Source organism: Chelon labrosus (genome assembly GCF_963514085.1).
Source record: "Chelon labrosus genome assembly, chromosome: 7".
Taxonomy (NCBI): domain Eukaryota; kingdom Metazoa; phylum Chordata; class Actinopteri; order Mugiliformes; family Mugilidae; genus Chelon; species Chelon labrosus.
In genome coordinates this window covers 16,617,277-16,643,092 of record NC_140343.1, presented here as the reverse complement: position 1 = coordinate 16,643,092, position 25,816 = coordinate 16,617,277, and the positions used below count along the sequence as shown (strand labels likewise).

The following is a 25,816-nucleotide window of genomic DNA, read 5'->3' as shown; positions in this document are numbered from 1 at the left end:
TAGTATAGGGCAGTCAGTTCTGGCCATTATTAACAGCAGTCTGTCCTCTGGTGTTGTTCCTGTTAGTTTTAAACATGCAGTGGTGAAACCCCTGCTTAAAATCTTTTCTGGATGAGCATGATGTCCTGGAGGTGTTTTGGTCTGGTTTTAAACACTGCATAGCACAAAGTCAGCTTTATTAAGAGTTTTTAATGATATCCTCCTGGAAAATGACTGGCAAAACAGCCGCCTTTGACACTGTGGACCATAACAATAGTGGCTCGATTACGACACCTAGTGGGCAATTGTGGTAGTGCTCTGGATCGGCTCAGGTCTTATCTGGCAGACAGGACTATGTGTGTAAGCCTCGGTGGTTCTGAGGCCTGCTCTGCTCTGCTGTCATATGGGGTTCCATGGGGTTAAATGTTAGGGCCCCTGCTTTTTTCATTGTATTTACTGCATCTGGGTTCCATCTTGAGAAAGCATGGTATCTCTTTCCACTGTTAATGCTGACGATAGATATATGTGCCGCTAAGCCACTCCTGTTCTCTCTTGAAGACATTAAAATCTGGATGGCCTTGAACTTTTTAACCCCTTGACGCTGAGTGTCACGAATTCGCGACGCACTGCTTCCACTCAGACTGCAGCCGAAAAAAAACAAAAAATCGGATTGGATTATAATAGTTGGTGTTATAGTGTATAGTGTGTAATTTGAATTTGTCACGTATTCGTACATATCGATTTTGTAATTTCAGTAAATGTTTTACCATTTTTACCTTTCATGCCTGTTGTCTAGTTTACATCATACCTAAAATTATATCTATACTGTGTACTATAGACAAATTAACAATCTCCACTTAATTTAGCATCAGCTTCAAAGCACAAACATAAATAATAAAAAATTTTTATATAATTGTAAATCAAATCAGGCATCAAGGGGTTACATTTTAATGAAAATAAAACAGAAGTAACCCACAACTCGAGTTGTGATTTAAAGCAGAACTATACTTTGTTTTATACAAAACCACAATCTTTCTTCACAGTGCTCCTTTTAACACAAGCATGGTGTAACCCAATAGAAAAGAGGAAATGTAAGAATAGATTTAATTATTGCAAAGTGCTAAGCAAGAACCTAGCGTGAGCCACAATTTTGTTAGTATCCCACACAAACAACCACGTGCACTTCCTCCTCCCGTTAGATTATGACTATATTTTATGTATATTTGCCTCTTTTTGAATAACTTTACAGCTGTTATAGCCATAACTCCACTGTTCAGTTACAAAACCCTATTTAGAAAATGTTGAACAACATCTTTTGTAATGCCACCAACAAATTCACAAGAAATACCAATAGTTGGCAAATTGGCACTGAAGCAACAAAAACCATAATGTACGCAAGACTTAACCTTTTCCAAGACTATAAATCTAAAAGGAAAGTGCAGAATTCACTAAAGACACCATGGCAGTCAGCATCCTCCTCCTGCTGTTCTTTGTCCTCAGTGGTAAGCTACACACATACGTATGATAAACACTCAGCATTGTTCTCTCAGTAACGTCTTGTTTCTTTATATGATACAGGTAAAAATGCTACCCTTACTGTACATAATCTAGATTAACTTTTTGCATTTCAGGTGCGGATGGTACTCATATCGTTGGAGGCAGAGACGCTGCCCCGCACTCCCGCCCATACATGGCCTCGTTGCAACTGAGAGGTCGCCATAACTGTGGAGGAGCACTGGTGCGAGAGGACTTCGTGCTCACAGCAGCACACTGCCAGTCACGTAGGTAAGAATTAAAAGTTTGTTTTGTTGGCAGCAATAACACCGTAACTGCGTACAATCTGAGAATCTCCCAGAAAACCATGCCTTTCTTAGAACATGCCAACGCTAAATTTGTTGAAATCGTAGTCAAACAGGAATCATTTTGTAAACCTTTTGGTTGGTAATTTAAATTAATAAGGCAGTTAAATGTTTACTCTGGTGAATTACTGTGTATGTGTACGTGTTTTCTCTGAGATATGCAGAGAGACAGAGAATAATGTGGAAAGAGATTATTAACTGCCTTAACATCACATCATATAAAGTTAATGTTGTTTGATTTGTAGACAATACACGGTTGTGCTTGGTGCTGATACCCTGAGGGCTAACGAGTCTGCAAAGCAGACATTCACTGCAGTCAGATCCATTCCACATCCAGCATATGATAGACATAGAAATGATATCATGCTTCTAAAAGTAAGGACCGCTGTCACTCTCTACTGTTAATGTGTCAGATTTTCATTGAAGTTTCTAATTTTTAACATGAATGGTCAAATTACACAAACCACTTTAAACATTTTGGCATTTTTCTACCATGAACCTCTTTCTCAGCTTGACCGCAAGGCCCAGCTGACTGCAGAAGTGCAGGTGATCTCGCTGAGGACCCGCAGAGTGAATACAGGAAGTCGTTGCCTTACAGCCGGCTGGGGTGATATAGGGGATAACAACACTTTAGCAAACAGGCTGCAGGAAGTCAGTGTCACCATCCTGGGACAAAGAACATGTTCAAGGAAATGGGGACGAGTTCCCATCACCTCATCGATGATTTGTGGCGAGGGAGCAAGGAACTTGCAAGGCTTCTGCTCGGTAAGAAAATACAGTAACTGGACACTGATTGGGAACTTTTGAGCAAAAACAAACGATACACTTAAACAAAGTTCACTTACTGTAAAACTATCTCTTATCATTCAGGGGGATTCAGGTGGTCCATTGGTGTGTGATGGAGCTGCAGCGGGTGTTGTCTCCTTCTCTGGAAGGCGTTGTGGAGATCGCAACACACCTGATGTCTACACACGTATATCAAGCTTCACGGACTGGATTGCAAGCGTGTTAAACAGCAATTAGATTGAACGATGATGTGTCAGCAAGATTTACTGGATAACAATCCTACAAATGTTTTCAGTTTATTATCACCTGACACTCAACAGCATTTGTTTTGTTATGCTTTCCATATGGACTGGGCAAAGTCAACTATAATATTATGCATGCATACTGAGCTGAATGTAAAAGACTAAGCTGAAACTTCCAAGCACTTGTTTTTTTTCCCCGCAATTATATGTCAAGCAGTGATGCGCTCTTAAATGATGAATAAAATAATAAATTAAAAAATAAACGGCTGCTGTTACATGTAATAAACAATAAATATGGCTGTGCAGCTGAGCAGGCGAGGCATTTGGTTGAACTACAAATCAAGCCTTAAAGGAACAGTATGTAAGAAATGTATTTCAATTAATCATAAAATGGCCCTGATACACTATATTACCAAAAGTATTCGCTCACCTGCCTTTACTCATTCTATGAACTGAAGTGCCATCCCATTCCTAACTCATAGAATTCAATATGATGTCGGTCCACCTTTTGCAGCTATTACAGCTTCAACTCTTCTGGGAAGACTGTCCACAAGGTTGAGGAGAGTGTTTATAGGAATTTTTGACCATTCTTCCAAAAGCGCATTGGTGAGGTCACACACTGATGTTGGTCGAGAAGGCCTGGCTCTCAGTCTCCGCTCTAATTCATCCCAAAGGTGTTCTATCGGGTTCAGGTCAGGACTCTGTGCAGGCCAGTCAAGTTCATCCACACCAGACTCTGTCATCCACGTCTTTATGGACCTTGCTTTGTGCACTGGTGCACAGTCATGTTGGAAGAGGAAGGGGCCCGCTCCAAACTGTTCCCACAAGGTTGGGAGCATGGAATTGTCCAAAATGTTTTGGTATCCTGAAGCATTCAATGTTCCTTTCACTGGAACTAAGGGGCCAAGCCCAGCTCCTGAAAAACAACCCCATACCATAATTCCTCCTCCACCAAATTTCACAGTTGGCACAATGCAATCTGAAATGTACCGTTCTCCTGGCAACCTCCAAACCCAGACTCGTCCATCAGATTGCCAGATGGAAAAGCGTGATTCATCACTCCAGAGAACGCGTCTCCACTGCTCTAGAGGCCAGTGGCGGCGTGCTTTACACCATTGCATCCGACGCCTTGCATTGCACTTGGTGATGTGTGGCTTGGCTGCAGCTGCTCGGCCATGGAAACCCATTCCATGAAGCTCTCTGCGTACTGTACTTGGGCTAATCTGAAGGTCACATGAAGTTTGTAGCTCTGTAGCAATTGACTGTGCAGAAAGTCGGCGACCTCTTTGCACTATGCGCTTCAGCATCCGCTGACCCCTCTCCGTCACTTTACGTGGCCTACCACTTCGTGGCTGAGTTGCTGTTTTTCCCAAACGCTTCCATTTTGTTATAATAGAGCTGACAGTTGACTGTGGAATATTTAGGAGCGAGGAAATTTCACGACTGGATTTGTTGCACAAGTGGCATCCTATGACAGTTCCACGCTGGAATTCACTGAGCTCCTGAGAGCGGCCCATTCTTTCACAAATGTCTTGTTTCACAGTCTGCATGCCTGAGTGCTTGAATTTATACACCTGGGGCCAGGCCAAGTGATTAGAACACCTGATTCTGATCATTTGAATGGGTGAGCGAATACTTTTGGTAATATAGTGTATGTCACTAGACATGAAGAAATCATGTTCATTTCAAATACTTATATCACTGACAACAGTGGTCCGGCCAGGATATTGTCATTTAAAAGTGAGAGTTGCAGCCCTCAACTGATGTTATTGTTGTCATCTTGTGTTTTGGTCTGAGGCGCCACCCTCCACCTATCGACCAATCACGAAGTCAGTATAGTTTCGTCTTCCGGGTTGCCAGCTCTGCTCTCGTTACCGCAGCTGCAGCTACGAACGTGTCGGATAAAACATGTATAACGTTACGAAACCTAAGACCTCGTTATGAATCCGAACTACGTCGTGACAAAGTCCGAAATAAAACAAGGATTTGTATAGGAGATGCCTTTGAAAGATGGAGACGGCTGAAAACGGAGAAGAATTTGAAGACAGACGCCAACGCTGCTAATTTTCTCCTGGCTAACTTGTACATAATGCAAATGGGCATTTAAAATATTCACGACAGTCGAACAAAGTTATGCATGTTCGTGCAAAGTAACGTTACGTTAGCGCATACAGAGGAGGTGGGTCATCGAATTGAAAAGGTAAGGAATTGTTTGGGAAATAAAAACGGCGAGTCGTCATTGCTAACATTAGCAATGCATTATGAGCCCGTTTCTCTGTTATTATGCTGAAACGCCGAGGAAAACAACATTAGCCCGAAGTCCCGCCCCCTCTACTTCCGGGTTATGGGACCTATCTTTCGAAAAAATATGAACGGCAGTCTATGGCGAGATCATAATTATTTTCTGGTCCCGATCGAATTGTGGCATGAATTTCACATATGATGTGTGTGGATTTAAAAGATAATTTTTCACGTCAAGAGATAAATTATTTGACGTAAATAAGCTGAACAACATTAGGTTTTGTATGAGATCGCTTAGTGAACTACATCTCTCGTCTGAGAACTATGGCTGTCTCCTTGTTGAGCTTTACCGTCTTCTTCCAGGACGAAGGCAGAAGCATCAAACGAGGTGAAAATCATTATAAATCGGGTCATGTCCAGAGCTGTAGTTACACGAAGGGAGTTTTGGTCGGTTCTGTACGCGCCAGCATGCGGGACTTGTAGTTCGTTTAATTACGTATTTTCCATAGCGTTTTACTTAACTATCTTGCGACAAACTGTGACATTCTTGACATGTAAAATCATTTTTTATTCTGAAAAACAACATATGTATAATCCAAGGCACAAGTCGATCGGGACCAGAAAATAATTTATCTTTCGCCATAGACTGCCGTTCATATTTTTTCGAAAGATAGGTCCCATAACCCGGAAGTAGAGGGGGCGGGACTTCGGCTCTCTATTGAGTAGCCTAACGTTACCTCGGTAACCTGGCAACCTCGAGTCAGGGGGGAGGTTGGAGGGGATACACCGTTCTACAGTATTTTGAAAGTGGTTGCAGTACCAGTTTTGGCCAGTTTTGGCCACAATCTTACATACTGTTCCTTTAATGCAGAGGTCTTCAACAGGGGGTCCGCGACCCCTAGGGGGTCCGCGGAGGTACTGCAGGGGGGTCGCGAAAATGTTTTGATTGATTAGACATTTTTTTATATTCACCTCCACAATTTTTTTTAAACACACATGAAGTTCTTTTTAAATGTTATACAGCTTGGGGATTATGGGGAAAAGAATCAAGGCTCTAACTATTATATAACATATATTTATGGGCGATTTCCTGATAGTAGTGATCATAAACGGCAACAGAGTCAACCATCTTGATGTAAATAAACGATCTATGCTGCTGTGCCATACTATAGGACCGGTTTAATATAAAACACAATTTTATACAATATATATATATAAGTAGGGGGTCCCCGCTCCATCTCTCCATCAGATTGGGGGTCCTTGGCCTGGAAAACGTTGAAGACCCCTGCTTTAATGTATACATTGTACATACCGGGCAAGGTGGTGGTTTTAGACTGCACCGTAAATGGGTGTAGCTTTTGGATAATAATTTTAACATAGATTCACAGTGGTGACAGTGGTGCATTCATGGGACAGAGTATAAAATAATCCTTTAATTTATCCCACAGTGGGAAGATAGCGTATATAACATATAATATTGGCATGGATAATGTAAAAAAAAAAAAAAAAAACTTGTATATTTAAATAATTAACCGGTATGTGTTTAATTTTGTTTTGGACATCGGTTTGCTCTGCAGCGCTACGTGCAAGGCAACATGTGTATACTTTAGAGTTGAGGTCACCGGCTAAACACTGACCCCTAGCGGTGAAATGAAGAGTTGCTACAGAATATGTTTTAATGCTGCCTGTCCCTTTAATTAAAACTATAGGCAACTCCTGCGTCACAGAAAAGCCTGACCTCACTTTACCCGTTCTCAGTTACGTTACGTCCCTTGTCATGAGCGCTAATAAGGTCAACTCTATTTCCGAAAACACGTATCGCCATCCACAACGACTGTTTACCTCTGTTCGTAAAAAGAAAAGGAAAAAGTCCTTGTCACTCGAAATAAAACACCAACTCCCAACATTCCCCGCGCAAGCGCTCCAGTTCTACTCTGTGGTCATGGTAACCGAGGGCTTCCTGGGAACTTGAGTCTCCTCTCCCCCTTCTCCCATTTTCCCACAGGTTTCGCGAGATTTACACAGGCGGGTAGGTGTGTGGCAACACTTCTCTGCCAGAAGAACTGAACAATACCGATGTGAAATCTGCGTAAAGGTAATGGGCACACGTTACCGGCGGATAAATTGGGCCGTAAAAACACCCAGTTGTTGCTGGTGTTTGCTAGCTGCCATTACAGAGAGGAGCGGATGTAGCTACCCGCCTCCACTTACCTACAGAAACATCTGCATTGAGGTAGAGCTAGGACACACGACTGATAGCCTACAGTGAAAGGTGTTGGATCTAGTCCAGCACAGGTGGGCTACAGTCTTAGTTTTAAATAATTGTTATGTGTGTGTTTATAAGTCCTATGCAGTAAAACGTAACCAGCTAACGTCATATATTTTGTCACATACACTGACAGGGCAGACATATTCTCTAAAGTTTATATATTTTTTTTACTGTTGTACTTGATATCAGCTATTAAAATACGGCTAACTCAGTGGTGCTTTAGTACACTGTGTATTACAAGAAGTGACCTCCATGGCTGTGTAGTCTCAGTACAGGAAGTTATTCCCTCATGCTAATCCATTGGCTCTTAGAGTTGTCAGTCTGTGTGCAGTTTTTTTTTTCTGACTGTCGAGCCTTTCCGCCGAAGAGAGGCCTCCCTCACGTTGTAGCGTACTGTACATGTGTCTGTCGGTGCGCCAGGCAGCCTGTCATGCTCACGCAAAGCAATAACTGAACACTGTCACTGTCTTTCTCTTCATTAGTAACCTTTGAATTTCTGGAGGCATGTCCAAGAAAAGGGGCAGGTATGTGGAATGAAAAGCTGCTGTACATGCTGCAGTGTGGTGACATTATTGGTGCCTTCAATTAAAGTTTAATAGAATTTAAAAAAAAAAAAAAAGTGGTTAAACCTGGTGTGAGAATGCCAATACATGCAATGTTGATCTGCAATACCGCTGTTGTTTGTTCATAAGTGGTGCAATACCTGTTGCACTGGTGCTAAAATCATGTACAATATTGATAAGTTCATGAGGAACTGGTGATTGCGTTTTATTGCTTAAAAACCTTACATATATACACTGCCTGACCAAAAAAAAAAAAAAAAAAAAGGTCACGCTCTAATGGACCGCCTTTAGCTTTGATTACACCATGCATTTTCTGTGGCATTGTTTCGATAAGCCTCTGCAATGTCACAAGGTTTATTTCCATCCAGTGTTGCATTAATTTTTCACCAAGATCTTGTATTGATGGTGGGAGAGTCTGACCACTGCACAAAACCTTCTCCAGAACATCCCAAAGATTCTCAATGGGGTTAAGGTCAGGACTCATCAGACCACATGACCTTCTTCCATTGCTCCAGAGTCCAATCTTTATGCTCCCTAGCAACCTGAAGCCTTTTTTTCCGGTTAGCCTCACTGATTAGTGGTTTTCTTAAGGCAAGGCAAGGCAAGGCATATTTATTTGTATAGCGCATTTCATACACGTGGCAATTCAATGTGCTTCACATAAAAATAAAAAATGTGAAATATGTTAAATATAAACATATAAAATTTTAGCAATAATGAAAGTAAAATATAAAATATAAAAATATAAAATAATATATAAAATATACATGGGACACCAACAGCAGAGAGGCAATTTAAAAGTAATTTAGAGAATAAAGAAAAGGACAAGAACAAACATAAAAACATAAGAACAATGTGCATTAACTGCCAAAAGCATCTAAAAAAAGTTTGGTCTTAACTTTTGTTTTGAAAATGGCTATAGTTGGGGCGTTTTTGATGGTTTCTGGAAGCTGGTTCCAGAGATGGACGCCATAGTGGCTAAAAGCTGCTTCACCCTGCTTTGTTCTGACAGTCGGTTTCATTAGTAGTTGTTTATGCTGTGATCTTCTTAAGGCTACACAGCTGTTCAGTCCGAATCCCTTGACTTCTCTTCGTGTTGTACATGTGGGAATGCTCTTACTTTCACTGTTAAACATAGCCCTGAGTTCTACTGTTGTTTTTCTTCGATTTGATGTCACCAAATGTTTAAGCGATCCCCGATCACGATCAGTGAGGATTTTTTTTCCTACCACATTTCTTCCTCAAAGACAATGGTTCCCCACTATCCTTCCAGTTTTTAATAATGCATTGGACAGTTCTTAACCCAGTTTTAGTGGTTTCTCCAGTTTCTCTGCTTGATGCATGCCAATGATTTGACCCTTCTCAAACACATCTTTCCCACGATCACAGGATGTGTCTTTCGACATGGTTGTTTAAGAAATGAGAAGCTACTCATTGCATCAGTTGGGGTTAAACAACTTGTTGCCAGCTGAAAGATAATCTCCCATGCAGTAATTATCCAATAGGAGGCTTGTATCTATTTGCTTAGTTAAATCCAGGTGGCGACTTTTTTTTGTCCAGGCAGTGTATTTTGCTTATACTTCTTTTTCTTATTTATATAAAAGTGTATTTTAATGTTGCTGTGTTTGCTGTAATTTTGTCTTTAATACCCTCTTGCACAAGAATTTCTGTATCTGTATTTAATTGACACAAATAGCTTAGGACAATTGGCTCTTTTGTGTAAGTTACTATATTTTAATTCAGCTACATTTATTAACATCACATGACAGATGGTAATGATGCAGATAGACCCTGATTACAGCTCTTAAATCTGCCTCGGTTCAGCTCATGTATAAGGTGCATTCTTCTTTTAACTGCAGACTTACATATTCATCTGGTTTTTCCAGAAAGCGGAGCAGCGGGGAACTGAGCGACACAGTAACCCCAGACCCCAACTGCATTCTGGGAGTTCGCATTCAGCACAACTGGCGCGAGAAGGGGAACCAGAGCAAATGGAAAGGAACAGTACTGGACAGACTCAGTGTAAATCCCTCTCTGTTCATGGTCAAATACGACGGCTTTGACTGCGTCTATGGCATTGAGCTGTTCAAGGACGAGAGGGTGTCCAATCTGCAAGTCTTGTCAGAGAAAGTTGGTGAGTTAGTGGCAGCTTTACTTTAATTACGTGCCTATTGGAACATAGTTTAGATTCTGAGTTCATCCAAACATTTTTCACATTCTGAATGTAAGTTATGATGTATCTGTGTTTACACAGTAAACAACAAACTCAAGATACCTCCAGGAGCGGAGGAGTTGGTGGGCAAAGCTGTGGAGCATCTGTTTGAAAAGGAAGATGGAGAAAAGAATGAGTGGAGAGGCATGGTCCTCTCCAGAGCTCCCATAATGACCAACTGGTATTACATCACTTATGAAAAGGACCCTGTTCTTTACATGTACCAGCTGTGGGACGACTACGCAGACGGAGACCTCAGGATTCTGCCTGAAGCAGGTACTACTGATTTGTGTGGAACATCTTTAAGTCTCTGATAATCTTGACCTGAGGCTTTAGAGTCGAGATCCAGAACAGATTTATGAACATAAACAATTTTTCCACTTTGGAAGATTGTGTAATTCATTTTGGCATGGAGACCATGTGAGATCACCCGTAGTCACTGATGTCTTTGTTCATCACACTTCATCTAAGGCTTTGATTCCCAGAAGCAAATAGACGAAATGGTGTATTTGAATGTGTGTTTGCTTCCTGCAGCCATGGCCACATCTACTGTATGCTTCCTAGATTGAAACCTCACAAATATAAAGTAACTAGCTGGAATTAAATCAGGCAAATTACTTCTGCGATAGATTCTAATCCAAAGAGCGTATATACATTGATCAGGCATAACATTAATTAATTAATAACATGACCACCTTCCTAATATTGTGTAGGTCTCCCTTGTGCCTCCAAAACAGTTTTGACTCATCAGAGAATGGACATGGGCCTCCTGAGGGTGTCCTGTGGTGTTTGGCAACACAATGTTGTTAGTGGGGGGGCCTTTGGGTCCTATGGGTTGAGGGGAGGGGTCTCTGTGGATCAGGCTTGTTGTGTGCCCAGTGCGTCCCACAGATACTTGATCAGTTTGGGATCTAGTGAATTTGGAGGCCAGGTCAACACCTTGTGCTGTTCTTCAGGTTTTTTTTTTTTTGCTCCTAAACCACTTTTGTGTGTGTGTGCCTGTGTCAGGCTGCCTCCTGCTGGGGATGGCTGCTGCCATCAAGGAGTGTCATTGCTATGGGGTGGGGATGTCTGGTCTTGTCTAGGTGGGTGGTATATGCCTAAGTAGAAGGGTTAGTTTTTCATTTCTTGCCTCAAAGATGCAAAAAAATGTAAATTTGTGCTGTTATTAGTCTTTACTGTTATTTCATCTGTGTTCAGTCTGTAGCTCATCGGCGTGTGATGCATCTTTCGGCACGTGTTGCGGAGGATTGTGGGTTAGAATAGCCAGGAAATCAAACACACTGCAAAGTGCATAGTAGGGTGTCCTGGTACTTTTCATAAACTGCACTTCACATACAGTTTATTTCAGTGTGAAATACTTATCAGTATAATAACAGTACGGAGATACTAATTTTGTGAAGAGTAGCTGTCTCCTCGGTATATAAAATTAGTATCAGTATTAGTCAGCCACAACCAGATATATTAGTATCAGTATATCTGGTTTTCCAGTCTGTAGTTTTGGGGTATGTTTATCTTTACAAATTATACTTGAGATGAGATTACAGTCTTGGAAAAGGTTGTTGTTTTTAGAGTAGAAAATGATAAAAATACTGATTGCAAGACACGTAATTGCAATGTACTTTACATGTTGTGATGATTCTCTCTCTCCTCAGAAAACAAGCACCTGTTGCCTGCAGACAGGAAGCCAGGAGAAGAGACGGAGAGTCTGGTGGGGAAACAAGTAGAGTATGTTACTGACAAAGGTGTGAAGAGAACAGGCCTGGTCATCTACCAGGTCCCAGCCAAGCCCTCCGTCTATTACATCAAATACGATGATGACTTTCATATCCATGTCTATGACCTTGTCAAAACCACCTAGAGAGAGAGTGGACACTTTTATCTCACCCTCCGGCCGCCCTCCATCTGCTTCAGTTTCACGCATTCTGTTATTCAAAGCCATGGCAGGGTTTAATAGCTGACATGCTTTATAGTTCAAAAGTCAGTGCAATCTTTTTTTTTTTTTTTTTTTTGTATGCACAGCAGAACTGTAGCACTGCAACGCTTGGCTATTTTCAGGAGAGTGAATCTTCTTGTTTTATTGTTGCTGCTTTACTTTATATATAACTTAAAGTTTGGACAGTCCCAAGATTACACTGCACATGGGCTTCGCGGTTGTTACTGCGTTTTTCATCGTCACCAGTGATCTGTTCGTGAAGTGGGTGTCTTAATTAAATCCCAGTGACAAACAAAGCTGCTCAGAACATACTTTAAAAGACGCCTTTCTTTGGATTATCTAACTAGCTAATAAGCATGATATACTCACCATCAACATGAAAGTTTAAGTTAAACAGTATAACAGTAACACAAACTGTGTTTAACAGGGCCCCCTTTATTTTCAGAAGCCAATGTGCTCCTGCACCGTTCCACCATGTTAAGTATTGCGGCATTCATCTCTTTATAAATTGGCTACTTACTGTATTATGTGATTCCAGCTGGGCATTTCTTGGTCTGACCCTAAATGAAGGTTTCTGCACAGTCCCTAATTTAACAGCACGATGAACATCAGGTCCATTGTGTTAACAAATGAGATGCTAAATTTGTCTTTAAATTTGATCCCACACAAATGATGAAGTGCCTTCTGGCTTGTCGTTTTGCAATATTGTAGATCTTCCTCTCACTTCTTTCTGCGCTCTTAGCTTATCTTTGCATATGAAGGCTGCTATTTATTTTTTCTCCCCAAGTGGCAAAACTGACAGCTTGAGGAAAGTTTCGCAAACCATCAGTTTGTATTAGTGTTACGTTCTGCTCTTATTGCGCTATAAAAAATATGCCACGCACCATCATTGGTTGCATAATCTCACTGTTGATTAACGTGGGGAGCACTTTACTGTATAAAGTTTACATATATAGGTTATGGTACGCTATGTTTTTCCCCAAAATGCATTTTCTTTAAGAGCGAATATGGCAGAATTATGCTTTAAATTATGCGCATGAAGAAAAGAAAAAAAGAAAGCTGCAGTGCATACGGATGACAGTATTTAATCTGTAAAATTTGTGTAAAATTGTAATGTTGCCTGTTGTGATTACTCCAATTTATATAAATATCAAAACACCACCAGCTTACAGTGAAAGAAAAATACTATACATAAATTAAAAACTGACTATTTAAAGATTATAATCTACTTATAAACCCATTTGTCTGACAGTGACTAACTGGTTCAAGTGTTTATAACTTTGCACATATTCCTGCAAATATCACATATATGCTCACAATATTCAGCTGAATTGGTCTTGGCCTTCTCAGCCTTCTAAATATCATTTGTTGTATTACTCTGGAAGCTTAGCGTCTTATTTAAGCTGTCAGAACTGTGCATGCGTCATCTCAACAGTGCGTGGACGTTTTCAAACTTTTATTTCACGTGAAGACGTAACAGTGTGGGTCAGAATCAGTACCATTTTCCTTCAACCAAATAAAGAGTTAAAGACGTGCAACATCACCGCTAGTGGTGCTGTTGTGTAGTGTGGAGTCATGCGTTCCTCCCCTTGTTCTGAAGTTGTAGCAGAATCAGCAAGAAATTTGTGTCATTATTATTCTGTCATGAGTAATAAAGATTTTTGCACATTTGTTCAGTGTCATTCTTTGAACACACTGACCCGATCGGGATGCCATATATGTGGCCTGACTCAATAAATCAAACTTAAGACCGGACATGTTTAAAGATGATGTATTCCTCACAAATTTGGAAACTGCATATATACATTCTCTTCCTGACATTTCTGTGGAGTAGGCTGGAATAACGTAGCATAACATTGGACACTGTTGACAACAGTTAAATGTGGTATACACAAAATGAAAGAACGCTTCTTTTTTTTTTTTTTTTTAAATACATTTTGCTTTCCAGCATTATCTGCAACTCCCACCTAACACACCCTTCAATTGAAGAACAACAGTTGCCACTCTACTGCATACGCTCCTTCATGTTGGCTGTTTCTTCTTTCTTTTCTTTCTCGTGGGGGTTACAACTTTGGAAGAAGTTGTTTCTTGAGTGCAAAAGTCAAACAGATTGATAATGTCAGGACACCCGGGTAGTTCCTGTTTACTTGGTGAGGTCCTTCAGGTACTGTAGTCCCTGACTTGTGTACTCGGCTGCTTTCGTTGGAGCCTCTGAAAGATTTAAAATTGTCCACCGCACCCCTGCCGTAAAATAAAAGGAAGCAGAGGAATTAAGACATCAAATATTTGCACAAAGCCCTATAGTGTAATGCTAATCTCAATGTCACAAAATTCACGCTGAAGCTGATTTCTCCCCCAATTTAATGCCAACAAGCATCATGCATGTAATGAGTGGAGTACGCAACCACAAATCTGCACACATTCAGAAACTCGTGACCTTACTAAGTATGTACTCTATTTCAAAAGAAAAACAAAACATCTCATTCAGTTTCTTACCAGAGTTCCAGGCCTGAACAGGCGAGAATTCAATCTTGGGCATGGTTGGAAGCTGAGCCTGAGGAGAGATGGGGGAGGTCTGTTAATTTTGCTTAACAGCATAGTGCACTGCTTTGTAAGCTTGTTTTACAGTAATGCAAAATGTTCAGGACACTGATGAGTGGGATCAGTCATATTTCTCCATAATTAAACCAGACACAGATATCATTTGGGATATTTTGCTGGAGGAACATACTGACACTTAGTTATCCAACCTTATTAAGTTACACTATGCTCTCTACTGCTTGTGGTCATTTCTCAAAGGGTACGGTTGGGTGAAGCAGTCTAGAATAAATCAAAATACTTACTGCCAAGTTAAAAATGAAAATTATACTATTCAGTTTGTTCAATGCAATATAAAAAATCTTTACCAGCTCCAGACCTGCTATACTGCCCTATTATATTGACACAAGTTAAAGTGCGTTTTTTTTTAAGTTCCAAGTCTCATTTGAGTCAAATGAGTATGATCTTGTTTTTTACTGTACTTAAAGAACGGGATGCACTAACACTGAATGTGACATCAATGTCTTTTGTACTTGAAATAAATTCAGGACTTCTCTGTTTAATGTCAAACTTGTGTCTCATGGTAAATCCTACTGTTGCTCTTTTTTAAAATGATTAAATCCATCCATCATGGCAACTGTCTCCAAAGGTATCTTCAAGAGTATCACTGTCTGGTTTGGCTACTCCTCAGTTTCTGACTGCAAGACCCAACAGAGAGTAATATCACTTCTGAACGCCTGCAGGTCAAGGTGCAACAGGAAAGCCTCCAGCATCTTAGGTGACCACTCTCACCACTTCCACTGCCTTCTCTCCCTTTTGCTATCAGGTAAACGGTACCAGAGCATCCCTGAGAGAACACTCGGACTCACCAACATCTTCCTCCACCAGGTCATCAGAATTCTGAACACTCTTCCCACTCTCCCTGCTGCAAACACTCACTATAGATTCCTTGTATATATCTTCTTTTGCGTATTTAGTGTTGTATAATAATGTAGTTAAAGGTAGCGTGGCAGTAGATGTAGTTATGGTCTGTGTCTTGTCAGCATATCCTGTATGTAACTCTGGGGCTAGGACAAACAGTATTTCACATCTCTGTATGTTTCTTAAACATATTGTGAAAGTGACAATGAACGTAACTTAAATCTTGAAATGATAATGATCAAAACATTGTCTGCACCACTGATTTAATGACTTATTGCAGCAGGTCAATACGTTATGTAAAGATGAGTACACTATATGTATACATAGCAACTAACATTGACCATCTTGTGACAATACAATGTTCTCCTGGGAAACTTTTGGACCTGGCATTCGTGTGGATACTGTTTAGACAGGTACCCCCCACCCCATAGCAATGACACTCCTTGATGGCAGCAGCCATCCCCAGCAGGATGCAGCCTGACACAGGTGCACACACACAAAAATGGTTTAGGAACAACTCAAAAAAACATGAAGAACAGCACAAGGTGTTGACCTGGCCTCCAAATTCACTAGATCCCAAACTGATCAAGTATCTGTGGGATGCACTGGAACAAGCCCAACCCACAGAGGCCCCTCCCTTCAACCCATAGGACCCAAAGGCCCCCCACTAACAACATTTTGTTGCCAAACACCAGGACACCCTCAGAAGGACCATGTCCATTCAATGAACAGTCACAACTATTTTGGAGGCACAAGGGAGACCTACACAGTATAAAGCATGTGGTCATAATGTTACGCCTAATGGGTGTATGTCTACTTGTCAGTGCATCTTATCTGTACCTCCACACCAAAGTACTTCATCCACTCGTCTATGGCAGGTGGTATTACTGCTTTGGCCTTCTCAAGGGCCTTTGAGCCCTGCTCACTGTTCCCCAACAGGCCAGAGTCACAGGCAACGTACAAAGCTCCTCCAGCAATGGTCACCTTGGTGGCCAGCCTGGGTATGAAAGAACAGAGACGGGCAGGCTATTAGACAGAAACACCACACTGTATCACAGAACACGTCAAAATGGAAATACAGATGTATGTCACTATTACTACAGTACACCACGTTAAGATAGTTAGTTTAGGCATGCTATATTATCTGGCAGTACCATCTAAACACATTAGCTTATGCTGGCTAAGAACGTCAACTTTAGTAAACTAGCGAAACATCCAAATACATATAATATTTACAATGTTAAATTATGTTAGTAATGAATTACTGAGCTAAGTAAGTATCCAAGCATTAAGCGAAGTGTCTAAAAATGACAGCAGAAGATCTCCTCAGATAGCTAACTTGCTAGTCGAGTATTTAGCTTCTACAACCTCAATAATTCAGGGGAAATAACGAATGAAATTAACAATACTAACTTCACTACGGGCAAAATCCTTGCCGCCATCGTCCACAGCGTTGTAATTCACTTTTAGGTGGTGTTAATTCAAATACTCTCACAGTGAACGGTAGTGAAGGATAGCCGGTTAGCTGCACTGAAGGACAACCCTGCGCACAAGCCTTGTGTCAATAAAGTTGCCTTTTCAAAAGCCTGCGCTGGTGGTATTTCAGAGCGGCAGATTCGCTCTGTTTTTTTTGTTTATTTTGATCTATGGTCTGAACACATTTAAAATAATATGTAAAAATAATAAAATATTTGACAATAAAAATAACTAACTTAAAAATCATACTGTCATAAACAGTAAAAAATACTTGAGGTATTTCTATTTGAGAAAATGGGCGAGCCTGAAGTCCCCACTCCCCCTTATATGTAAGGACTGAAAGTTTGAGAAGGAGGGATTAGGAAAGTGTACTTTGTGTCCTGATAACTGGAATTTTTGAAGGCAACGTTCACTTCTGACAGCACAGCCCTTAGGATCAACTGCCAAAATGGGGTATTTGACAAAAATCCTATTTGCTAGTGTATGTATCGCTTACCTAGCTGTCAAGTGGACTGGACCCAGTTTTGATCCAGGTAAGTTAAGAGGACTCGTGATAACTGCTATAGTGAAGTGCAGAGGGGAATTTAGTTAACTGTAAATAACGAAAACGTCGTTTTGTGGCTCATTTAACAGCAGCTTAATTTAGAGCTGCAGATGTTTTGTCGCAAGATTCAAGAAGGGGACAGTGTGAAACCATGAATTTAAGACTATCTGCATGTCTGTGCACTGTAGGTACCTACACATATAGAGTATCACGTGATACTCTATATGTGAGTTACTGTCAGTGGTATTGGAATAAATGACAAGACAGCACCCACATTTTATTAATGCCAGATAATGCATTCATAAACATACAAAAACAGGTATATACTTAAGCCCACTAAAATGACAATAGATAGATAGATAGATAGATAGATATACTGATTCAGCAGTGTTGTCATCACTTTAATTTTCAATTTCATGAACTACTACTACTACTACTACTACTTTATGTATGCAGCTGGGCAGCTTGTTTTATAATAACATAATATCGTGTATTAGTTTATTTCTATTTCATTCTAATAATGTAGATGCACTTAACTAAACGTACTAAGTAGCATTTCCCCACTGCACACAGATCAGAAAATGACAGCTGTATTAGATATTACAGATATGTAACAGAAGGGTTTTGTCAGAATGTAAGGTGGTGAAGTACAGTACTATAGTCTAAAATGTCTACACCCCAATCACCCCACGCATCAGATCATAGTTCACATGTTCCCAGGCAAGTGTGGACCGTGCCATGTTCTTGGGACCACGACTTCATGTGGAACACGTAAACCCGTCATGCAACTTGGCGATGACATGCTGTACGTGCTTCATTCCGTGCAGGGAACACAAGAACCGGCGGTGATTATATATAATATATAATATTATTTAATGTTCTCTTTTGACAGTTTGGCAGAAGGAGCACAAACTGTGCGAGTAATTAGAGATTATTTGCTTTCCACTTGTGACCTTACCAGTAAACAGTGAACCACATTATAAAGACACATTCTTCAGTCAAGTTTCCACAAGCAAAGAGGCCGTGTGGTTTGAGTCAATGGAGTAGCGTTATCATGAATCCAATATTTATGTATTTCCATACAGCCGAGACTTTGTCCACAATGAAAGAGCAATGACAAGTGTCTAAATGCCCTTAAACCTGAACTGACGCAACCAATGAGTGATATGGGAATGGTTCTAGATAAAGAGTTAGAACTATTTCAGTGCCTGCAAACTGGCATAGTCATAGTAATTTCGTCTTTGCTTCTGTGTTCTGCTGCGTTTCAATACAGTTGTAACAATTTGTTTTAGAATCCCTGAGAGGTGCCAGGGTGCTGGTGACTGGGGCCAGTACAGGTATTGGTGAACAGATGGCATATCATTATGCCCGCCTTGGAGCCAAGATTGTTATTACAGCAAGGAGAGAGAAAGTTTTACAGCAGGTCAGTGAAACGCTGCATAGAAACATTTTTCATTCGTTTGGTTGTGGAGGTCTGTGTCAAATATGTCACACACTGTATTTTGATAGCGACCAAGTCCTTATCCGATTGAAATACAGTAAAAGTTGTTGTCTGTGCTTCTATTCCTACTGATATTTTCTCATAGGTGGCAGAAAAGTGCCTGAGTTTGGGAGCCCAGAAAGCACTCTACATAGCAGCAGACATGGGCAGCGAGTCCGACCCTGACAAAGTAGTAGATTTTGCTCTGGAGAAACTGGAAGGATTGGACTACCTGGTCCTCAACCATATTGGTCCGAGCCCCTTCAGCATGTGGGACGGAGATGTGGAACACACCAGGAGTCTGATGAAGGTAATGGAGCATTTTTGATCATCTATCAGCGCATAAAATAAAAGCATGATCCTGATTGCTGTGTGTGTGTTTGTGTGCATTTCATAGGTCAATTTCTTCAGCTATATTCAGATGGCTTGGAGAGCCTTGCCCTCCCTTGAGCAAAGTAAAGGGTCTCTGGTGGTTGTTTCATCTCTTTTGGGTAGGTTTACCACATAATTCTTATACAGATCAGCTTCTTCTATCAAGAAGCTAGGGAAATTAAACCGTACATGTAAAAATAATGAATATTTGCGAATGTTTTCACCCAATTCAGTTTGGCTTAATTTTTTTATTTTTTTTTTTATGTACTATTGCTACTTCTGTTACCAATATTACTAATATTAACATCTCATCATGACATGAAGCATTGGTAGAAACAAGAAGGAAATTACATAAAGCTACAACAGATCACAGTTATTGTTTGCGCAATTAAAACATCATAAAATACAGCACTATAATTCAATATGAAGTGGCTCAAGAATGCTAATGTGCTGACATAATGCAAAAACTGCAGTCCAAAACAATATAACAGTAGCCGATAAAATAAATATTAAAACATAACCAAAAACAAAAGATAGTGTGTTATCTGGCTTTCTTATGTTTTGTCATGTCATAATGTCGTATTTCTACTCCTACTAGCAATATTAACAACATGAAGACTGCAATAATCGTCATAATGATCATATATAATGATTACAAATGCTTTCTAAAGAGAGGACAAATATAAATAAAGGACATTTGGCTTGACCAAGTATTGAAAAATGCGGCCTTTCAAAATTAATTTTTGACTTTGAAGACAGCAGATGACATAGCATCTTCACCTCAATGTCAGTTTAAAAGCTGCTCTGAAACTTTCAGGCCGTCAAATGATCTTCATGAGGAGATAGCTTTGTTAAAGACTTGTTGCATTTTTTTTTAACTAAGTATTAGATGTACATTTCTCCTTTTAACACATGTTAATGCCTCACAGGTAAAGTGACCAGTCCCTTTGTGGCACCGTACACCTCAACAAAATTTGCGTTGAATGGGTTCTTTGGGTCCCTTCGCCATGAGCTGGCTATGAAGAAGAGCAACGTTTCCATCTCTATATGCACACTTGGGCTCATTGACACTGAATCAGCCATGGAGAAAGTCAGGTTAGTCAAATGTGAACGCGAACAGATTAGCATCCTTAATTGTGCTCGTAGTCGTCGCGTTTGTTAAGTGCGGTGTTCTTCTCTATCGTAGGGGTGTCACTAAGGTACCAGCCTACCCCGCCACAGAAGCAGCACAGAACATCATCATCACAGGCGCTACAAGACAGCGGGAGCTCTTCTACCCGTGGTTCACACAGGCCACGATTCTTACCAAAGACTGGTTTCCTTCCATCACAGACTATGTTATCCAGAACTCATACGAGTATAATCCATGAGGAACATTTACTGTAAGCTCTGTTATACAGTTATGTTCTAAAACTGAGCTGTAGACATTAGAGTTTTGGTTCACTGTACACTGCATTACAACAGACTGGATTTACTGGGGATTTTTTGGGGGGGTCCTTACTTTTGAGTTTCCAGTTATAAAATGTCTACAGGGGGAAAAAAAAACAAAACACATGGCTTGTATTGGTTTGTTCAATGGCCAGTTCAGAGACACTAGCTACTATCTGCACAGTACGGTTACCCCTGACCAAAAGCTACTGCACCGATCATTACAAATTCAGAAAGAAATACCTGGTTGGCTCATACAACTCGTACTGCAAGAAACCCATTTTTTTCTGTTACAGTTGCTATTTTTTGACAGTGTAAAGAATTGACATGAAACAAGGGTGGAGAAAAGGGGGGGATTACTTGCAACCCAAAATGTTTATTCAATTACATCTTAAAGGTATGAAAAGGTAACGAAAACTCTTCCAGAAAGTGAGGCAACAAATTCAGGCATTATTAGCAGCACTAGTTCTGTGTGTCAACCCCCATGCTACTGTTTAGTTTCAGTCACACACATCAACGTAAACAGAGTCCTCTATGCCATCTGAATGGATTAGTAGCCACTTCTGCCACTTTACAATCTATCTAGTACTTTAAAAAATCACACGAGGGCAGTAGTGCCAAAGTAGTGAAGTAGCATCCATTCGCTGTTAAGAAGAAATCCTAAATTTCCCCTTAAACTAAATCATCTGTTTTTTTAAACCTTCATCATCATTTCAATACTCACCCTCCCCTTTCTTCTGTTCTCCACCACTGGATTCATCTCCATACTTCTATATTTCATTTAGTTTAGTCTTCCCAAAGCTGGCCACAGTAGGCGTTGCAGACTTCCTACAGAGCAGGACTTTCTCAGTGAGTTCCTTTGTGCCTTTGTTCATTATCTGCAAAGGCACCACAGGCTTCCTGTGAAGCTGTTGGCTCAATCCATCCTGGTGGTCTTTTCTCTTTTGCAACTAACCCTAGAAGTTGTACTCTGCTGTTAAAGCAGGGTTCTACTGTATACTAGGTGTGAGCTGTCCTTGTCAGCAAACAAAAAACTTCACTAAAATTGATAGTGTGGTAGCAAGCAATTACTTTCAGTTATACAGTATACATATACATGTGATTATAGAGGCCTTAAGTCTATAATATTGGAGTTTGAACAGTTCACATGCATACTGCTGTAGTCCAGTGGAGGAATAGATGTTCATCTTTTGACATTCTTGAGACCTTTGGTGGCCAGATAGCTCAGTTGGTTAGAGTGTGGTGCTAATAATGCCAAGGTTGCAGGTCCATCACTTGTGGTTAAATGACACTCATCGTACATAATGACAACATTTCTTTTGGAGCGCAGAAGTTTTTCCTGGGTTTTAGCCTGGGTCCTATATCAAGATCAGACATTACTACATAAATGACTGACACATGAAAGGTGACTAACCAGTCAGATTCCTACGTACGGAAGTTTGCAATTGAGTCTGTCAGTAATGTGAGGCATCCCAGTATGTGCTGAAGGTCTAATGAAGCCAACAGGACCACATCATCTGCAAAACGCAGAGACACAATCATCATGATGTGAAGCATTGGTAGAACAAAGGAGAAAGTGGCATGCAACCATCACATTTTTTGTTTGTACGATTAAAACATCATAAAATACAGTAATATAATTCAATACGCGGTGGCTCAAGAAGGTCAATGGGCTGACACGGTGCAAAAATACAATACAATACAATGGTAGCAAATAAAAATAACCGTAAAAACACAACCAAGAGCAAACGTTGTTCAATTTAGTGCAGACAAAGTAAATTATACTAGCATAATTATTTGCCAGCAAACTTTCAGTTAAGAGAGGACTAATGTATTTAATAGTGATTTATAGGAGAAATTTGAAATCAGGAACATCCACATGAGGGCAGTAGTGACAAAGTAGTGAGGTAGCATTACAGCATCCAAGCTACAGTTACCAGTCCACTAACTGTCCACAAGACATCATAAATGCATTCACTGATCATTTCCCCATTTCCCCATTGCGGGACTAATAAAGGTTTTTCTTATTCTTATTCTTATTCTTAAATGTTAGCATTTTCATCTCAGGTAATGTATCATCTGTTTTTTTAAACCTCCATCGTCATTTCAATACTCACCCTCACATTCCTTCCCCTGTGTTCTCCACCCCTGGATTCATCTCCATACTTCTATATTTCATTTAGTTTAGTCTTCCCAAAGCTGGCCACAGTAGGTGTTGCAGACTTCCTACAGAGCAGGACTTTCTCAGTGAGTTCCTTTGTGCCTTTGTTCATTATCTGCAAAGGCACCACAGGCTTCCTGTGAAGCTGTTGGCTCAATCCATCCTGGTGGTCTTTTCTCTTTTGTAACTAACCCTAGAAGTTGTACCCTGCTGTTAAAGCAGGGTTCTACTGTATACTAGGAGTGAGCTGTCCTTGTCACCAAACAAAAAACTTTTAGTGTGGTAGCTAGCAATTTCTTTTGGTTTTACAGTATACGTATAAAAATTATTATAGAGGCCTTTTCATAGTCCACATGCTGTTTTCTGTGGTCTAGTGAATGATATGACTGATGAACGTAAGTCATTAGAATATGTGTTCATCTTCTGTTGGCGCTCTTGATGACTTGAGGCCATAGTGTAGATGGTATTATCTCCCTGCAGATACCACGGAAAGAAAGAGAAAGAAAAATCTCCTTCCTCTCCCTTCTTCTTTCTGTTCCTCTGTCACATATGCACACACAATGGTGGGGCCTCCTGGAGAGGAGAGCAGGCATGGCCTGGGAGAACAGCCAGAAACACCTGCAACAGATTAGTGCTCCTAATGCACGGTAATAAATCCTCTCACCCTTCTCTTGCATCTCTATCTCTACCATGCATGGATCTCATAGGCTGAGGAGCATCCACCCACAACACTGACATTAACATGCACACTGAGAAAATATAGCAAACAGTCTTGACACAAGCATGGATGTATTTAGATTTTTCTTTTTCAGTTACCACTGCTGAAAATTACTCAACTTCTTTTGTATCACTGAGGTTTTTCCTTGGGTTTAGAATGGCTTCTATATAAAGATCATGTTCATTGTGATTGTAAACAGCCAAGGGCAAGAACAAAGCTGAGGCTGGCTGCTTAACTGACTGCACATTAAACATGAAAGGTGGCAGACTGATTAACCAGTCAGATTCCTACTTACTGAAGTTTGCAGTCGAGGTTGAATTGCAGCTTATTCTTTAATATCTATGTCTGTGGATAAAGAAAGACTCAAGTTGTGCTGCAGCCATGAAAACAAATGAAAGGTGAAGAAACTCGATAACCATTTTCCAGATAGCATACAGTATGTCCCCAGTTTTACATTTGCACACAAGGCTCACTGATGCAGCAGACGTGTCATGTTTCAGAACATAAATAGTCACCTTTCCGTGGAAATAGTTCAGTGCACATTAACCATCATGCACCAGACCCGATTTTTTCTCGTCCTGCACCTTTGAGCACAAAGGACACTGCTCCGCAAATTTCCATCCAACTTCATCCATCATTTACTTTGAGCTCTGCAGAAGATACGGCCTTGATGTACGAACACATACTGTGTCATGGTATGGTGGTAACTGGTATTTTCTGTGTATGTGATATTAATCACGGCCTATTGCTGGCTTGAGAATGGGTGACCAGATTACCAAAATGGAAATCAGTCGGCCTGTTTTAACGTGCTGCACAGTGGGGTGGCAAAGTTAATAGTAGCTAAGGGGTAACCTAACACACAGATGTATTGCTCCCTGTGTTTTCAGTATGTATGCTAAGATAAGCTGATTATTGACTGGCCTCAGCAACAGGGTGGTGTACATTTCTCGTTGAGAATTTGAACAGTTCAGTACTTTCACATTATGTTTAGATTTCTTTACAAAATGTAAACAGTCTGGAAGCTGTAGCCTGTGTAGCCTGAAACTCAATGTTACTGAATGTTACTGAAAACAAACAGGTGAATAAATATTGCACTGAAAGCTAATTCCCTAAATATTCAAGTTTCAGATTTTATTGTATTTTGTTTAAAATTAGAAAACCAGCCATTGATCAAGGTAGTTGTGTGGGCTGATTAAGTTCGAAAAGAATGTTCCTGAACGCCGAGCTTGTTCATGACCTCTGAAAAGTTTTCACAAAACATTGAGCTAAGATAACAAAGGGAGAGAGTGAGCGAGAGAGAAACAGAGGAGGTGGGAGTGGGGATGAAAAACCCCGTGAAAGGGAGCGTCAATGTGAATAAAAACTGTGGGTGTGAGAGGTGGTTGAGGTGGCCCTGTGACCCCTGACCTCCTTCCCCCAGGTCCATTCAGAGCAGCACAATGGTTGACACCTGTGTCCTTTCAGTACTGGTTCTATTATTATTTACACAGGTCAGTGTGGGAGAGAGAGAGAGGGAAAGATAGAAAGAGGCCAGAGGTTCTGTGAAGCAGTGTGCACCAGGTTCATGCCAACAACTCTCCCTCCTACAAAGACAGGTGCCTTCCTATCTCTTTGTCTCTGCATGTGTGTGTGTCTGCCAATCTGTTCCTCTCTAATTATTTCAGATAACTCCAAACACATCGGCGGAAGGAGAGCATCCACTAAGAGGACAGACAGGGTGTTTTTACATCCTGTACCTAATGGTCTGGCATTGCTCCACACTGCTCTTTTGTATGTAGTTATAAAGCTGGTAATCTTAACAAAAAACACTCCCATCTGATGTTTTGGCACCTGCTGCAGTTTTTTTGAAACAGCATTTAAAAAATGAAATTACTTCAGGATATACTTTCCAAATCCAGCATGTTTAGAGGTAGCCACCACAGCCTGAACAATTTCTGTTGAATTTCTGTAAAATATAGAGCATGTAAGCTTTGATAACATTCACAGGACAATCCTTCCGCTATGTTCTTGTCATTTATCCCTCTCTTGCTGATCCGGCTGGTGGGGTGAGTCACAGGGAGCATGGGTGGCAGGCTGGGGGTTACATGAATT

At 40.6% G+C, this 25,816-nt stretch overlaps 4 protein-coding genes across 6 annotated transcripts; 3 read left to right on the top strand and 1 right to left on the bottom strand.

Annotated features, from left to right (window-relative positions):
- The first annotated feature begins 1,246 nt into the window (after positions 1-1,246).
- LOC311491264 (serine protease 57-like) lies at positions 1,247-3,096 on the top strand. Its single transcript, XM_084549164.1, has 5 exons — positions 1,247-1,481; positions 1,611-1,764; positions 2,084-2,213; positions 2,349-2,603; positions 2,709-3,096. Exons 1-5 carry the CDS (start codon positions 1,439-1,441, stop codon positions 2,859-2,861), a joined length of 735 nt encoding a protein of 244 aa, XP_084405290.1. The 5' UTR covers positions 1,247-1,438; the 3' UTR covers positions 2,862-3,096.
- A 3,829-nt stretch (positions 3,097-6,925) lies between these two features.
- LOC311491062 (spindlin-1) lies at positions 6,926-12,014 on the top strand. 2 transcript variants are annotated; one of them, XM_084548915.1, is made up of 5 exons: positions 6,926-7,202; positions 7,859-7,900; positions 9,826-10,073; positions 10,194-10,427; positions 11,807-12,014. In XM_084548915.1, exons 2-5 carry the CDS (start codon positions 7,881-7,883, stop codon positions 12,010-12,012), a joined length of 708 nt encoding a protein of 235 aa, XP_084405041.1. In that variant the 5' UTR covers positions 6,926-7,202; positions 7,859-7,880; the 3' UTR covers positions 12,013-12,014. The 2 variants fall into 2 exon arrangements, with proteins under 2 accessions (XP_084405041.1, XP_084405042.1); XM_084548916.1 differs by having other exon boundaries at positions 6,926-7,900.
- Positions 12,015-12,036: 22 nt separating this feature from the next.
- micos13 (mitochondrial contact site and cristae organizing system subunit 13) lies at positions 12,037-17,099 on the bottom strand. The gene is made up of 4 exons (XM_084548917.1): positions 16,960-17,099; positions 16,387-16,543; positions 14,584-14,641; positions 12,037-14,328 (listed from the first exon to the last, which is right to left on the bottom strand). Exons 1-4 carry the CDS (start codon positions 16,986-16,988, stop codon positions 14,231-14,233), a joined length of 342 nt encoding a protein of 113 aa, XP_084405043.1. The 5' UTR covers positions 16,989-17,099; the 3' UTR covers positions 12,037-14,230.
- Positions 17,100-17,339: 240 nt separating this feature from the next.
- On the top strand, positions 17,340-24,786 carry hsd11b1la (hydroxysteroid (11-beta) dehydrogenase 1-like a). Of its 2 annotated transcripts, none has more exons than XM_084548393.1 (6): positions 17,340-17,555; positions 18,859-18,989; positions 19,153-19,356; positions 19,444-19,537; positions 20,348-20,513; positions 20,605-24,786. In XM_084548393.1, the coding sequence occupies exons 1-6, from the start codon at positions 17,471-17,473 to the stop codon at positions 20,786-20,788; spliced, it is 864 nt and encodes a 287-aa protein (XP_084404519.1). In that variant the 5' UTR covers positions 17,340-17,470; the 3' UTR covers positions 20,789-24,786. The 2 variants fall into 2 exon arrangements, with proteins under 2 accessions (XP_084404519.1, XP_084404520.1); XM_084548394.1 differs by lacking the exon at positions 17,340-17,555 and adding an exon at positions 18,384-18,411.
- Positions 24,787-25,816: the final 1,030 nt, after the last annotated feature.

Excerpts from the sequence above, each read along its gene's own strand:
- micos13 (XM_084548917.1), bottom strand. The coding sequence starts at position 16,988 with ATGGCGGCAAGGATTTTGCCCGTAGTGAA. Across the intron at positions 16,544-16,959 it reads AGGATTTTGCCCGTAGTGAA|GCTGGCCACCAAGGTGACCA; the intron begins GTTAGTATTGTT and ends TTTCATACCCAG. Across the intron at positions 14,642-16,386 it reads TGAAGTACTTTGGTGTGGAG|GCTCAGCTTCCAACCATGCC; the intron begins GTACAGATAAGA and ends ATCTCTCCTCAG.
- LOC311491264 (XM_084549164.1), top strand. The coding sequence starts at position 1,439 with ATGGCAGTCAGCATCCTCCTCCTGCTGTTCTTTGTCCTCAGTG. Across the intron at positions 1,765-2,083 it reads GCACACTGCCAGTCACGTAG|ACAATACACGGTTGTGCTTG; the intron begins GTAAGAATTAAA and ends TTTGATTTGTAG. Across the intron at positions 2,214-2,348 it reads ATGATATCATGCTTCTAAAA|CTTGACCGCAAGGCCCAGCT; the intron begins GTAAGGACCGCT and ends CCTCTTTCTCAG.
- LOC311491062 (XM_084548915.1), top strand. The coding sequence starts at position 7,881 with ATGTCCAAGAAAAGGGGCAG. Across the intron at positions 7,901-9,825 it reads ATGTCCAAGAAAAGGGGCAG|AAAGCGGAGCAGCGGGGAAC; the intron begins GTATGTGGAATG and ends TGGTTTTTCCAG. Across the intron at positions 10,074-10,193 it reads AGTCTTGTCAGAGAAAGTTG|TAAACAACAAACTCAAGATA; the intron begins GTGAGTTAGTGG and ends GTGTTTACACAG.
- hsd11b1la (XM_084548393.1), top strand. The coding sequence starts at position 17,471 with ATGGGGTATTTGACAAAAATCCTATTTGCTAGTGTATGTATCGCTTAC. Across the intron at positions 19,357-19,443 it reads ACACCAGGAGTCTGATGAAG|GTCAATTTCTTCAGCTATAT; the intron begins GTAATGGAGCAT and ends TGCATTTCATAG. Across the intron at positions 19,538-20,347 it reads GGTTGTTTCATCTCTTTTGG|GTAAAGTGACCAGTCCCTTT; the intron begins GTAGGTTTACCA and ends AATGCCTCACAG.